An 11,745-nucleotide genomic window follows, 5' to 3' on the forward strand; every position below is an offset into this window, starting at 1 on the left:
GGTGTAACTCCTCTGACTGGCTCTAGCCACAGTTATAGAACATTTGACATCTAGTGGACCAATGAAAAGATATTTTATGAAGTCATGGATTTAACGTGTATTAATGTTTCTAGTTATTAACAGCTTAACATTGATAGCTAGACAGCTAGCTAACTAACATCATTGGTAATAGTGAATATAAAGCGAAATTAGTTTGTATTCGGTTTGACACTGACATATTTTCTTCACTAACAATAATCCACATAAATACATTTTAAACATTAAACCATTTACTGACGGATGGGTACAGATAGGTTTCTATTTGTGGTGCTTAGGGTGTCTCATTAGGTTTTGTGAAGTTTATTTTGTTTATTTTGTTTTTGAAAAACGTGTTTTTCATTGGACAGCGATGATGTGTTTCTTCATGGGGAATTTCGTTAGGTACACCTAGCTGGTAGCGGGTAGAACCCGCTTTCCGGAACCACATTGAGGGCAGACGAGTTCCGAGAATCTATTCTGCACCCAATTCTTGTAACGAGCTGTTATTTTTGCATTTGGGCCTGGTCATTCTCTCATTAGCAAGGTGCTTTTGCCTGCAATAATTGCCATTAGCTAGATGATTCTTGCTAATTTTCTGCATGAAAACCCATGTTTCTGATGAGCTGAAACCACTGCGTGTGGCACTAACAATCACATTTGCATTCAAAACTGCATAATCAGGCATCTCAGCTGTTTATAATGCTCCGCGTAGCAGTAAGTGGACTATCTAACCCTGTCTGCGAGCTGCATGTATTCTGTTGCAGCTGTTTGAAGGAGCTGTTTGTATCAGTAAGCAGGTGTGCCTGACATACTGGTTGCTGAGTTTATGTGATGTAGTCAAGATATATAGGAAATTCCGCACCAGTACGGCTCGTAATCAATCTGCTGGTATTGTAAAACATCTGACATTCTGCTTTGGGGCTGCTATTTCATGGGTGATGATTACCAGACCAGTAAACTATTTGATTTGTAGTTTTATGTATGGTTGTAGCGCTTGATAAGTCAGTAGGTGCTGTGATGGTAAGAATGTTTTTGTTCTCATGTGTGGATATTTGGCCTGAATCTGCCTTAATGAGCATATTGAGTAACAATGGTAGGTGAAGTCATGTATGCAGAAGCATAAATGCAGTGGTTTATTGTGTCTTACTGTAATGCTAAAATAGTCAGGGGCTATAGGATATAGTACGTATATTTATGCATGCATAAATATACCACTGCGTTAGTTACTGAGAGCGTCGTGTGTGAGATGGTATTATTTTTCTTGTTGGTGATAGAGCTCTGTTACCTTCTGTTGGTTTGAGGCGGCCGTCATGATGATGGATGCAGCTGCCGTTGGGTTGGTGGTTAGTGAGTGATGAAGGATTTGGGGTTTTCTGCCTGCACTCCAGCTCCCGCTCACAGGCTGAGCACTGGCCCCTCAGTACAGACCACGGTCACCGTCAATGACAAACACACACGCGTCACACAGGGGTTCCTGCACAGAATGGCCCCGCGCGTCTGCGACTGTCAGCACTGTTTGATCACAGACCTCCTCCCTCTGCCTGCTACGTTTGCTTCTACCTGTCATCTCTTCTGTGGCTCTAACTACAAAACCGAGAGTGCGTTGTGTGTGTGTGTGTGTGCGTGCATGCGTGTGCTTGTGTGTGGGTGTGCGTGTGTGTGGAAATGATATATTAATGGCCAGTCTCCCCCCAGAGCCGGGCCCAGCCCTGATGAATCGGCTGTCCCCATGTCCGGAACAGCAACAGGGCCGTGGCCTAACCCCCCCACAGAGGCTGAACAGCTCCAAGCCCTTATGGCAGCTGCAAACGGTAAGTGTCCACAGAGCATCTCCATCTCTCTGTCCCTTCATTTCCTTTTTGTCTCTCTCCCACAAGGTACCTTTCACTTCCTGTCTCTCTCTCTCTCTCTCTCTCTCTCTCTCTCTGCCCTCCATTCCCTGTGTCCCTCCCACTCCTTGCCTCCTCCCCCCACCTCCCAGTGACTCTGCCTCTCCCTAAAAATCGTATTTCTGCATCACAATGACGCACGCGCACCATATGAATAGATCATTCAGCCAGTCGCACACTGACATGCTCAAAGGAGAGTGCTAGCTCTCTTCAGTGTTACAGTGCGCTCTGTAGTCTGTTGCAAAAGATTGTTAAAAGAGTACAGTCACTCAAATGTATAAATGTAAAGTTTTTGGACTGCTGTGACATATGTGCTGGTAAAGCTCGGAGTGCCCTTCATCACCCACTGCCGTTCTTTGGGGCCGTGTACTTGAGAACTGGCACACCCAGGTGTGATGCTGCTGCGAGAAAAAGATCCGTACTGCAGTTTGATCTGCACTGCAATTTGGTCCGTACTGCATCTGTAAAATTTGCTTAACACTGCTGTTAGAATAGGAAAGTGGCTCCCAAGCTTTTTAAATCCCAGGACCCCCTGTGCGTTTGGACCCCCCTACATGTGTTCTGCAATGTTGAGAGAAATTGTCAGTATTTATTAATATATACATTTTAATTTGGTTACACTACCAAACAATGTAATTTCTTTTAAACATTACTTGAGCAAGGTTTCACTCCCCTATGTCCAACTCCAGTTCATAATATTGCTCTCAAAACAGCAGGTGAATGTTTATGAACAAAAAAAATTAAATCTGAAACTATTTGACATGGTTCTTCCTGAAATTCCATTTGTTAAAGTCCCCAGTGACGTTGGAGTCCTCATTCTCATATTCGGTGAAGCTTTTCAGTCCCTCTAGTGCTGTACTGGTATTTCCCTGTGGGGGGGCCAGGGTATTAAAAGAGGTCAGAAAAACAATGGAAATGTTCAGCAGCTAAAATAGGTGACAATTATTCATCAGGAATGCCAGGTCAGGGGATCATTATCATTATTGAGAGACAGTCGTTCATTGTTTATGAGTGAGCACAGGCCCCGTCCTCTACATCCCTCCTACTCTGTCACGTACTCTTCTGCTTTTCCATCTTCTGTTCTCTCACTGCGCCTCATTCTCTGTGTCTCTTCCTCTATGTTCTGAGGGGGGTGCAGTTGTAACTACACCAAAAGAGTGGCGAGGATCAGTCACCCAAGGAGATCTATCCTTAGCTCAGCTGAGAGCCAACAGGAGCATGTCTGTAGCTCCCTTCCCTGAACTGTTACCGCTGAAGGAGAATAGAGCACATTACGTGTGTGAGCATGTGCCTTGAGATGGACTGGAATCCCAGCCTTGGTTGTGACTGGCTTTGAGCCCATGTGGTCCAGCCTCATCCTCTGCTGTATGAGCTGTTACAAAAGATGAATGAGATTTAAAAAAAACAGGAGTTTATAGGTTATACAGTTACCCAGGTAAAATGCAGAATAGTCATAGTCAATAAACCTCCTAAAGCATTATAAAAATATAATAGGGTATATAATAGGGTATATAATAGGGTATATGCACATATGAGGAAAACCGAGATAATCAACATCAAAACAGGATTTGGGTGATTACAGGTCATGTTAGTGTGACAGCAGTGACTTTGCTCAGGGCAGCACGTTAGGGTGACAGCAGTGACTGTGTGCTCAGGGCAGCATGTTAGGGTGACAGCAGTGACTGTGTGCTCAGGGCAGCACGTTAGGGTGACAGCAGTGACTGTGTGCTCAGGGCAGCACGTTAGGGTGACAGCAGTGACTGTGTGCTCAGGGCAGCACGTTAGGGTGACAGCAGTGACTGTGTGCTCAGGGCAGCACATTAGGGTGACAGCAGTGACTGTGTGCTCAGGGCAGCATATAATGACACAGTGATTCACTGGAAAGTGTTACACAGCAAAACTCTAAAAACATACAAAAGTTGAAAACAAAAACATATATTCAAAAATATATTTAATAAAAGGTATTTCACCCCGTGAGGTTATTTATTTCCATGGTGTAACTAACTCATATGGAGACACCCATCCATCCATCCATCCATAATTGCTTATTCAAGGTTCCTATCCCTGGGAATGAGACAGGGGTCACCCTGGAATATGTCAGTCCATCCCAGGACACACACACACACACACAGTTTTGTTCTGGGTCTTTCTTTTCCTCTTGATGCTCCTCACATCCTGCCTCTCTTCTCCCCCCCCCCCCCCCCCTCCCAGAGGCGAACGAGGCCAGCGGCGCCCACATCAGACCCGGCACCATGGGCCGCTGTGGGCCCCAGTTCGCCATGCAGCACATGCCAGACTACCGGCAGAACGTCTACATCCCAGGCAGCACGGCCACCCTCCTGGCCGCCTCCCCGCAGCAAGCCCTGCCCCCTCCCCAGGACCAGGGGCCACCTCCCATCCAGGCCGAGCCCCCCAAGCCGGTTCAGACTCCCGCCAGCAAGAAGAAGTCGGCCAAAAAGGACAAGAAATAAGAGCTACGGAGAAGCGGCGCTCAGTTTAATCTCCCCATTCGGTTCAGTCTAAATTTAACTTTGCTGACTGGAACTCATCTGGTCATGCTGGGTTCATATGCTCATTCTTAACTGTGGATCAATCTCTGTATTTCCAAGTTTGCTTGGTGTGTGTAACTTACTGTATGATTATGACGGGGCTTCGTAACCGGAGGGGGTGGTTGAACGCGAGGAGATTAATGGGAAAATGAAATGTGTTCGGATGGATCTGAAGGTTATGAAGCTCAGGGGTGTTAGGTGTTCCAGTGTTAGTGTGAAGATTTTTACTTACAGATTTGCATTACATTAAACAAGTAAAATGATTTAAGAAATGCTTACTGAAGACAAGAACGGCGCTGTTTTGAGTTTCTTAGAGAGCAAGCACGGGGTTTTTGGCCTCATTGAAACCCGCAGATTTTAAAATACGCATTTTTGTTACAAAGAAAGCATGTGTGACTTGCCAGAAGTTTTTTTTTCTCTTTTCTTGGAAGAAAAGTTCAAATAAATTCATAGCACTTCTGGCGAAGAGAAGAACGTGGCTTATATGTGTCTATTAACGCTAAATCTGACGCAGGTTTACTTTGTTGCTAATGTTAGTCTAATTGAAAGTTAGTAATGTGGGTTGAGTTGAGTTGAAAGACGTGGCTTTGGGACAGCCCTGTTCAAACGTTGTGGGATGGCTGCTCATGTCTGCAGCCGGCTGTTTGCAGCTCTGCGGCGCAGGGCACCGGTGACGTGACAGGCCGGCCTCTCCCCTTGCTCCCTCTCTGCATGCTGCATAGATCCGCTTGTTTTATACGTCCCTCCTGGCCCCCCACCCGCTGCTCGTCGCATTCCTCCGCACGCTACGCTAGTGCATGCTGCTCACATGCTTCGCATGGACAGGGTGTGTTTCTCGTTTCGTGGACGTATAAGGAAGAGAGGCTGGTGTGCTGTCTGCAGAAGCCCAACCTCTCCTCAGTCTGTGACAGTAAATGATGGAGCCTCTGAACTCCTGATCTGTGGACAGAATTGTCTCTTTCGGTGAGACTTTGGAGTATAGACCAGGGTCAATATGCCCTGGGAGACACAAGGGTTGAGGACAGACCAGGACAGATATGGCCTGGGATAAAGACAGACTATGTACACGTATCCCAGAGTGCCATTAGTGCTTTCGCTTAGTGTAAAACGGTCAGTGACACACGTTGCCTATATCATAATGATCCTTCACTCTTACACCCTAACACGTACTACTGGAATGTTAGCTTATTTTTAAGTAAAAAAAAAAAAAAAATGGAAAAAAAAACTTCATATTAATTGTGGAAATATAGTGACAACCTGGAATTCACAGACTAACACCAGATGTAAATAAATGTCAACCTTGCAAAATGCAGAAAAATTAGTTAGAAACATTAAATGTGTTGTGCATATTTTTGTGTTTATTGACCTACGTAGTGAAAAATAATCAAAAAAAAGGCTAAAAGTTTCAGTTGTTTCTTTCTCATGTGATTTTGTTCTCCGGTTTTGTTTTGTGCATCACCTGTATAAATGGATATAAACGGCTGATTAGTCTCTTCAGTATTCTAATGAAACCACTTTTTAACGACTAACTCAGTGTTACATTTATATGCTAATAGTTACAATGCTGTTTATTTTCTCCTTTACCTGAACTTCAAAAATAAAGTTTGTTCTTCAAACTGCTCATTGTAGTGGTCCCTATTATTTATGAAGTTGTAAAGTTTTTAAGTATATTTCATTACAACATCCGCCATTCCTACCCTTATCTAAAGCCATGCGTGCCATGGTCTCCTGAGCATGCTTATGCTTTTGTGTCATTCTGCATGTGTTTTTATGTGATTTATAAGAATCCTTTGGCCACGACTCTACATGTCCAGCGATAAGCAACAGACTTTCCAGATCTTTCCAAAGACAGTACAGATTGTCCGGATCCAAGCTGAGATACGATCCTTGTTGGATTTAACTGAATAATAATAATATTAATAAAGCAACTGGGATCCAGCCGCTGCACTGCTTGGACCCTAAATAATAATCCTTTTATCCATTTCCTTGAATACGCCTTAGCATGTTTTTTGCACTGTGGTGGAAAACTGGAGAACCTGCAGGAGACCCAGGGAATAACACAAGAAGCACATGCAAACCTCACATGCATGGAGAGCCATGCACCAAACCATCATGCTAACTCAGGTGTATTATTGTCATTATTATTACTATTATTATTATTAGCTAAGATCAGCAGGTTTACATCATTTGAACCAAACCAGTTCAGAATTCAATGCAAATCTGTTCTGTAACAGATCAGCCTACTGCTGCTTCAACTGTACTGAGAATAAAAGCTTCCATACCCTCATAAGCCCCAAAACAGACGCAGGACAGAGAGTCTCTGCAGATCCGCCAGTGTGCACTGCACACACTGTCATTCACTGGCTGTAGCAGCTGATGAATGGTGGAATAATGTTCCCCCTTGCCTGTGTGTTTCTAGGTCCAACCCAGATTGCTATGTTCCAAACATAGAATGACTGCTTGACTCTGTAGCTGCTGCTACCATGGCAACCTCCTCGCAGTTCCTCAGCAGTCAGCGTCATGTGGTACTAACCCAATTGTGCTGGTGGATACAGGTCACACCGCGTCTCTGATCCAGAAATCACATGACTTCAGTTCACTGCGTGAGAGACACTTTTAGCTAATGATGCCCACCACCATTTTGAGGGGCTTTCTTAAGATTAAAAATAGCATATTTTTGTGGACACAAAAGTAGACTTAAGAGTTAAAGGTAGCTGAAGGAAGCTGGCTTAGGTGGCCTGCCAAGATGTAAATGTGAATGTGCTGACATTATATAAAACGATATTTTGTGCAGCACTCTGAAAAAATACCTGGCGAGGAAATATCTGTGTAAATGATGGAAACAGGGTCATTTGTGCCCTTGCTGGTTTCTGAGAAGTATGGATTGAGCTAGATCCTCCGACTAATAGCACTGAAATACAGATATTACCACTAACAGAGTTTACAGGGGCTGGACTGGCCATCTGGCATACTGGGCATTTTCCCGGTGGGCTGATGTGTTTGTCAGCTGGCAAAATTTATGACAAGCCCCCCCCCAACTCAGCAAAGTTTATCTTAGAAGACCCACAATGAAATTGGTCCAGGACTGATTTTTGATCCCAGTTCAGCCCTGCAGCTCAGTTACCGTCACGCTGACTGTCTTTGTTCCAACACAGTCAGTCAGGGTAGTTGTGTTCAGCAGTGCTCAGCCATAGTTATCTACACGTACATTGTAGCTTTTCCCTCAACTGTAAGTTGCTCCTCTTTACAAGTCAGTTGCAGAGAAAAGGCATATTAACTTTCTACAAAGTTGTTAACAACAGGAGCAATGACAGAGAAACTAACATGTCTGTTTCAGTGAAATAAAATTCTTATTATACAAATACACACACAAGCACATACCCTCACAAAATCCTTGCAGAGTAGAAAAGTGTTTTTTTTTAAATCCAGATTCTGTTTTCCTTGCCATAAGCAAACTAAAGAGAAAATGAGAATCTGGAAAGAGTTAACTTTTTATGTTTCTAGGGGTCGGATTACATGAATGTGGGTTTGATGTAAATGTTGGCCTTCTCTGGGCAAGAGAAACCAAGTTAAACACATAGATCCTACATCTGTGGTTCAGCTCTGAAGTGGAGGCCAAGTTCAGCGATCAGCTACACAGACTTGCACGTCGTCGTGCACAGTGATCACAAGGGGCACACTCTGCGAACACACACTGCGCAACAAACTCACATGTGAGCGCACAAAACTCAGTGACATTCTGCAAAATATGTACACCCATGAACACATTCAATTTAAGGAATACTAGAGTGGCATGAGCGCATTTAACAAACTCGTCGCGGTGGCATGGACACAAACAGGTAACAAACTCCCACGGCTGGTAACATCTAACAAACTCATGCACGGTTTAACAAACGTGAACACGTGCATCTCATATAACACTCTCACTCCAGTGACAAGTGAACCCCTGCAGTTCATCTAAGAGGCCCCAGTAATGTGAGTAGCCCATAATTCTCTGAGACTGGGGGGTTTAACCAAGGTAACACAGCGGGAAATTCCATTCACAGGCTTTCATCCCCCATATCCTTCTGCTTCTACCCTCTAATTGCTTCCTCATGGAAGGTCTCGTCTTCCGCTTTCCGAACTTCCCCTAATGTATTATTCCTCAAAGGCTTTCTGCAGCCGAGACAGCATCTGATTTGATGTCGTGAGAGGGTCAGCAGTATGGGATCACGCAGGGGCTACAGAAACGTCTCCCGAGATATCATGGGAAGTGCTAGCGAGTGACAAGTCATTTTACTGGTGCACGTTTCGCCCGCAGCATCCCGCGTGCTGGACCTTAATGGAAAACATCTCGCAGTATCCGATGTCCAAGTTCTGTAAATAAAAGAGTAAGATGATCGATATTACAGCCCTTCTGTATTGCTTTATTTTTTAAAAAGTCACTCTCTGATACATGCCTTTTGTTTAGAGCTGAAAGACCATGTCTGATACTTCAAACAACGACAGGAAAGCAGTGAGACGGCTAAGTGAGGGATGCTGCAGGCTACCGCACACGCAAACCCACACAGAGAGTGTGTGCGGTAAACCGGGACTCACACAGACCGCTGGAACCCTCAACGGGACATGTGCAGTTACAGTTTAACGACTCTCTGGAAGGGGGCCGGCCGTTACATTTTTACTTTTCAGCACTCCAGCATAAACAAAGAGGGAGGTTTTTTTAACAAGGCAATTTGGCGGTTCCTGCAGACAACGGCCCCTGCGCCTGTGGCACAGACACACACTGGGGGGGGGGAACCTTCAGAAAAACCCTCCATCTGCTATCCACATTAACAGGAAGTCAATGAGCCCACATCAGGATCAGAGCCACTGTGCAATACAGTGTGTCCCTGAGAGACACACACACACACACACACACACGCACACACACACACACACACACACACACATACATACATGGTGTGTTGGTTTGGAAGCCAGAAATACCAGCAAAGAAAAGCCGCAGTATGAGTATTGGGATCAGACTTAGATGCCTTTAATGCCTTTAATGCATGAAGCACCTGATGGACAACAGTGTTAGCCATCCTACTGTCAGTTATGGGTGCTAACATGCTAATCTGCCTTAGCCCTGATAATATAACCCCAAATCAGCCACATTTAGGGGACTGATTGCACTAACTGATTAGCAATAACTACATAAACAGAGGTAGAGAGACACAGATATACATAAAGACACACAGACAGACACAGATGCACAGGAACACAAAGACGCTCATACACAAACACAGGCATTCAAAACCTGCGCCATACACTGTTGTTTCACAGACTGTACTTTAGATTAGTTCACAGTGCAGTCACATAGTGTCTCATAATGTCTGGAGAGAACAGATAAGATTAACGACACACAAATCATTCATACAGAGGAAATTGTCTCCGCTGTGGACATGAGAAGGACAGACTGCCTGTGTAAGTTAAAGAGCAAGAGTAAGACGTGCTACAGTTTGAATATTGGCACCAGGCATATAGAATATTTTCAGTGGCGATATACAAAGCTTACATGTACTGAGCCTATGACTACTGTCAAAAATAAGGTAATTGCACAGAAAAGCTTTATTTAAAATGCACACAAACATAGAACTGTCAACAAAAGCACAGGGACAAATTGTGCTGTCACTAAAAACAGATACAGATGTGATTGTGTGCATTCGCATGCCTATGGCGTTTGGGGTTGGGTCTGAATTATGTGATCAGACGGTCTCCACTGCAGTGACAAACACAGAGAGGCACAATCCAGGAAGCATGCTGGACTCTCCCAGATGGCTTCAATTATATTCTCTCTGCAGGGGAAGGTTGAACTCCGCAGTCTTTAGCATGGTCCAAGAGAAGGATTAACGTGAGATTTGTCTCCCCCTGTCTGCCACTGACATCATTGCATTTCAGTCTTCCCATTAACCAGGCAGGCTGCAGAATTGGGCACTAATATTACACATGGACTTCTGGCACCACTCGATGGCCATTGTATAAAACAGCATGATGCTAAGATGCTAAAGAGGGTTCTCCCATAATAAAGCTAATACATTAAGCATCCTTATACGCGTTTTAAAAACTATATACATCTATATTAAATGTTATGTGATATTTCACTCATGCAAATGAAGAGAAAAGGATTTTTCTGGCAACATGGAGCCAGTAACCTCTCAGTGTTAAAAATCTGCAATATCTAACTGTCAAAAGTCTCATTTAACCCTAGACAAACAACAATGTTCTCCGTTATAGATGAATAGGACGTAACCACAATATATAATGCAAGATCAGCATAGGTGACCTGCAAATCTAGTGTGCATGCATCTCTATGTTTCTGTGCCTACATGTACAATTACATACCGCAGCAGTGGACAGCCGTAATTGGTCTATAAAGCTTCAAGAGTTAAGTTTAAAAGCAGCTTTATGCTACCCCGAGTGTGACGTCTGCCTGCATAAGGGTCAGCAGCAGAGGCCTAAGCCCGCGAATATATTTGTTAGCATTGTTAGCATTGCTACCAGTGGTCGTACTTTCCAGAAACAGTGACATCTACTGGCTTGAAACAAAATGTCCAGAGATCCAAATCCATAAGGCCTCAGCTGACAGAATAGCACTAGACTATCATGGTGCAGTGTGACAGAAATGCAGTGAAAACTAACTGTCTGGTAGGGTAGCACTGCTACACAGACGTGGGAGTTTAACGCTGGCAAAGGCGGTCAATATGGACAAGATTCTGTTCAGAGAATCTGGCTCCATTGGGGGTGACTTTATAGGCAGAATTTATTAAATGGAACTTGTGAGTCAGGAAGTACAATGGGATATAGTATTATAGTAGTAATAAACCACATAGGTGGTGTGTAGTTATAAAGTGGCTTACACGTTATAAGTATAGCAGGAATAAAGCTCAAACAGAAATCTACCTTACTGCATTACAGTTTTTTCCAATCATTTTAACGCGTGTCTCAATACCATGTCCACTTTTTCAAAACACTTAACACATGCACCATACCATTGGACCATGTGAGCTAAACTATGTATACGTTTGCATTGCTTTGACACAATATGCATTCAATCACCACTTCCCCCAAATTTCATGAATACTTCTCTCAGTCAGTGTTCGCCACCAGCAAAACTTTGTACAACTACAGCCGATTTTTCAGACGTTTCGATAATCTGTTCAAAACAGTTAACTTTCAGGTCAAAACCTAATGAAATTTAGAGCACTGTCAATTGAAACATGCTGCATTTTGACAGACAAAGGACACTATGCACTTGCACTAACACAAAT

The 11,745-nt window shown here is 43.9% G+C and overlaps 1 protein-coding gene across 50 annotated transcripts in view; it reads left to right on the forward strand.

Annotated features, from left to right (window-relative positions):
- Positions 1-6,075, forward strand: part of LOC111836071 (protocadherin gamma-A11-like) — a 187,780-nt gene extending 181,705 nt beyond the window's left edge. For all 50 annotated transcript variants that reach the window (XM_072701954.1, XM_072701973.1, XM_072701961.1 and 47 more), the window contains 2 exons: positions 1,714-1,829; positions 4,119-6,075. In XM_072701954.1, coding sequence (XP_072558055.1) covers positions 1,714-1,829; positions 4,119-4,378 — 376 coding nt within the window. In that variant the 3' untranslated portion in view covers positions 4,379-6,075. The remainder of the gene's footprint in view (positions 1-1,713; positions 1,830-4,118) is intronic.
- The last annotated feature ends 5,670 nt before the right edge of the window (positions 6,076-11,745 follow it).

The sequence above is a fragment of the Paramormyrops kingsleyae genome, chromosome 18 (genome assembly GCF_048594095.1).
Source record: "Paramormyrops kingsleyae isolate MSU_618 chromosome 18, PKINGS_0.4, whole genome shotgun sequence".
NCBI lineage: Eukaryota > Metazoa > Chordata > Actinopteri > Osteoglossiformes > Mormyridae > Paramormyrops > Paramormyrops kingsleyae.